The 4,282-nt window shown below is 34.9% G+C and overlaps 1 protein-coding gene across 1 annotated transcript; it reads left to right on the forward strand.

Moving 5' to 3' along the window:
• Nucleotides 1–621: 621 nt before the first annotated feature.
• LOC145169500 (RNA-binding KH domain-containing protein RCF3-like) lies at nt 622–3,826 on the forward strand. The gene is made up of 8 exons (XM_079088048.1): nt 622–728; nt 1,451–2,047; nt 2,129–2,497; nt 2,577–2,831; nt 2,915–3,115; nt 3,192–3,241; nt 3,367–3,438; nt 3,551–3,826. The coding sequence occupies exons 2-7, from the start codon at nt 1,490–1,492 to the stop codon at nt 3,413–3,415; spliced, it is 1,482 nt and encodes a 493-aa protein (XP_078944174.1). The 5' UTR covers nt 622–728; nt 1,451–1,489; the 3' UTR covers nt 3,416–3,438; nt 3,551–3,826.
• The last annotated feature ends 456 nt before the right edge of the window (nt 3,827–4,282 follow it).

Consider the following 4,282-nt stretch of genomic DNA (forward strand, 5'->3'; position numbering starts at 1 on the left):
CTGACATCTAATTATATAACCCATACAATTACCAAAGTCAAGAAATGTAACTTCCATACGTTAAATATAAATATTTTGCCTAAATATAGGTATGGTTTCTTGCTTCAACATTTACGGTGTTTGTCTCAATAAAAAGTCAATGTTTCGAACCTCCCTTTTGAGTTTCTTTTATTTATTTTTTTTATTTTTTACGTATTTTTTTAACCTATAAAAAATCTTATACATGTCAGATAAATGACGGTCGTTGAAGTAAATACTACAAGTTCTCTCTCCTATCATCCTCTCCATATGCTGCGTTTTACCATCCTTCTCTAGATGTCTTTCCAACATTTCTGCATGAAAAGCAGATGCCATCCCATTTGCGTATTCTACGTTTTCCATCAACGTTAGGTATTGTTGCTAAAAATCTGCTAATTTAATATTTTTAATGGTTCGGTTTTCAAAAACTTGTACTTATCTGACACCGCATGCACTCCCGCCACATCAGTTAGGGTTCAAACCTAGTTTAAAACAATTATCCATATCGTATTTGTATCTTAAAAAGTAAAAGGGGTTAAGTGTCATTTTCACTATTTGGAGGGTACTAAATGTAACTAAACTAGAGTAACGCCGTAACGGTGCCCCTCTTTTGGTGCTCAAACCCTACTACAGAAATTGAACACAACCGCTACAGTACCTCACACATATCGTGCTCGGTCTTCTCCTTCATCCACTCAACTCCGCACGCAGTAAGCATTCTTCAATGATTCTCGTTCGAATTATATTACATTTATTGAGAAGTTATGACTATATATCACCAAGTTTATATTTTCATTCCAACATTTGATCGATGTGGTAAACTTGAATAGATCTTTGTGTTCGCAATTCGCTATTTCTAGAGGTTATGTAGAAACTTTCATTGTAATAGTTATCGTATACAAAATTAATCCCTTACCTTGTTTGTGTGGAGAATTACCTACAGAAACCCTCTATCCGCTAACGAATTTAAAGAGCTTGTTTCCGAATCTGAACTTCTCTTTTTAGGAAATCGATGAACTAATGTTATACGTTCGTAAAAGAGTACATTTTGATTGTTACAATCAAATGATCAATAGTTTTTTGGCTGTGACCAGTTCTTTTTCTTGTACCGATTAGTGCAAGAACTCATATCCTTTTAGGGTTTTTAACTAAGATATAACGAATTGGTAATTATTGCAATTTATATGCTTGGAAAAAGCGCATGCCTTTTTGTTGTTCTTGGAGAAAGGAAGAATAACGATTAGTGAGATGTACACTACACATAACCAATACTTGAATTTGATGGATTTGAGCGACTACTATATTTAATACATAATCTTCTTCAGTTCTTCCACTAAACATCTATGTACTTTCTAACATGTGTTTACAAGTTAATCAATCTTTAATTTATGAAGCTATATGTATTCATTGTGCTATATCTTTCCTGTCTCAGACTTTCATCCGGAGTGATTTCTCATAGTAGTTTCTGCTAATGGCTGGACAGAAGAACGACTATGGGAAAAAGTCCCATTATCAACCTGATTTCCATGGAAATGAAGGAGGCAACAGAACAGATGAGAGGGAATCACATGGTATTGGGCCAGAAGATACAGTGTATCGTTACTTATGCCCTAGTAGAAAAATCGGAAGCATAATTGGAAGAGGTGGAGAAATAGTAAAGCAATTAAGATTAGACACTCAAGCCAAGATTAGAATCAATGAATCCATTCCAGGTTGTGAAGAGCGTGTTGTCATCATCTACAGTTCAAGTGAAGAAACAAACAGTTTTGGAGATAACAATGATCTTGTTTCACCTGCACAGGATGCTCTGTTTAAGGTCCATGATAGAATTGTTGTTGAAGAAGATGAGTTTGATGAAAGTCAACAAATTACTGTGAGAATGCTTGTGCCTTCTGATCAAATTGGATGTGTGATTGGAAAAGGTGGACAAGTTATCCAAAACATACGTAGTGAAACACACGCTCAAATCCGTATTCTAAGCAATGAACATCTTCCAAATTGTGCATTGAATTCTGATGAACTTCTCCAGGTATATAAAGTTATAAACAATCTTTTTACTAAAATTCTTAAAAACTTTGTTGATTGTTCTAAAAGAGTTATGATATTGTAGATAAGTGGGGACACTACAGTTGTAAGGAAAGCTTTATATCAGTTAGCATCTCGCCTCCATGAAAATCCATCAAGATCTCAACATCTACTATTGTCATCACCGAGTCTTCATCGAGGAGGCTACATGGGCCCACATTCCGGGGCCCCACCCGTGGGTTTAGTCTCTTTAATGGGTCCTTATGGGAATAATGGGGGTGATTGGAGGGAATTCTCACTTCGTTTTGTTTGTCCAACTGATAACATTGGAGCTGTGATTGGAAAAGGTGGTGTGATTATTAAACAAATGAGGCAAGAATCTGGTGCTAACATTAAAGTTGATAGTTCTTCTGCTGAAGGAGATGATTGTCTCATAACTGTATCTGCAAAAGAGGTATTAATAATTTAATAGTTTTAACAAGATTTATGCTGTTGTGATCTTTTATTTATATACTTTTTTTTATTTTTTACAGGTGTTTGAAGATTCATCTCCAACAATTGATGCAGCTATGCGTTTGCAGCCTCGATGCAGTGAGAAAAGTGAAAAAGATTCTGGAGTTTTTGTCATCACTACTCGTTTGCTTGTTCCAAGTTCAAGAATCGGATGTTTAATTGGTAAAGGTGGAGCCATTATTTCTGAAATGAGAAATTTAACAAGAGCAAATATTCGTATTTTGAACACTGAAAATCTCCCCAAAGTTGCTTCTGAAGATGAAGAAATGGTCCAGGTTTTCTTCTTCTTCTTCTTCTTCTCTCTCACACACACACGCACACAGTTGATGATGGAGATGTTAATAATTGGTTTGTTTAGATAACTGGAGACATTAATGCTGCAAGTAGTGCGCTTTTACAAGTGACTACACGATTAAGAGCAAATGTGTTTGAAATGTCAATGGAAATGGCGGATGGATCAAGATATGGCAATTCCCGTGGACGTGGGAATTCGTCTCATTCCGGAAGATATGATCAGGATTTGCCACCGGGCGACGGTTATGGTGGGCCCCAGTCCCAGGTAAGAATTTAATGAACCCTATCCTTTTTTTTTGATTCTTTTAAGGTAAACCGGAATTGATGTTTTATTTTGTTAGGTTTCCGGGAGTGGTTATGGTGCTTACTCTGGACGCCCTGCTAGTGGCAGGTAAAAATTCATTTTGACATGACATGACATAACAGATGATGATGGTTTTGTACTGTGTTCGACTTGTATTTGACCGGTCAATGGAATATTATTTTAGATTATAATAATTAGTTTGATGTGATTAGGGCATCTAGTCCGAATCCCATTGCTCATGGAAAACATCATGGCTATTAAGTTTTTGGGTTCTTTTGCTTAAGGTATACATATTATTACATAACCAATTTTCATTCATTCATAATTCATATTTAGATTAAACATGTATTTAATTCTAATGATGTTTTTTTTTTTTGCTCTTTTTAATCGAAACAGCTGTGAACTGTGATGCCTGAAGGCTGGATATAAACGAGAAGAGAAGAAGGCGAGGGCATTATAGTACATTGTAATTATGTTTTCGTTAGAGAATATTTATCTGTCTTCTACTTAGATACCATAATATCTGAACTCCATGCTTATATAGACCATTTTGACCTTTATGTTTTTCGTGCTATAGGGGGATTTTTTTTATTTTTTTATTTTTGTTTGTAAATTTTATAACAGGAATCGTGGTTGTTTTCTATATTCAACACAATTAAAGATTTTGAAGAATTAGGGTTTGGAAAAAGGTATGGATTTCTCGTCTATCGTGGTTTTATTTTCTTGTTATCATTGGGAGAAATGTAAAAAGATCATGGGATATATTTATGTCCCAAACAAGAAGTATGATATTTGTTTATTATGGGCTTTTTGGGATAAATGAGTAAAACAATCTAAGAAAGATTAGTGGATTGTTTGGACCCCTCCACCTAGACCTGGCAATGGCAATGCATCTGGTTTGGAGCGGATCGACCTTGATCCAAACCCATTAATTAATTTTCAAATGTTGATCCAAATCCGACCCATAACCCTTAAAGTTTTGAATAATTAAACTATACCATTGTCCATTGGATCAATGAATTTTCAACCATTTTACCCAACCCATTCACAATAAGATTATGCTATAATTACAGAAAACAATGAAAAGATTAAACCCATGGATTAAAACTGAATAAAAAACAATAAGCA

The sequence above is a fragment of the Lactuca virosa genome, chromosome 4 (genome assembly GCF_052849685.1).
Source record: "Lactuca virosa cultivar CGN04683 chromosome 4, Lactuca_virosa_CGN04683_v6, whole genome shotgun sequence".
Classification (NCBI taxonomy): Eukaryota; Viridiplantae; Streptophyta; class Magnoliopsida; order Asterales; family Asteraceae; genus Lactuca; species Lactuca virosa.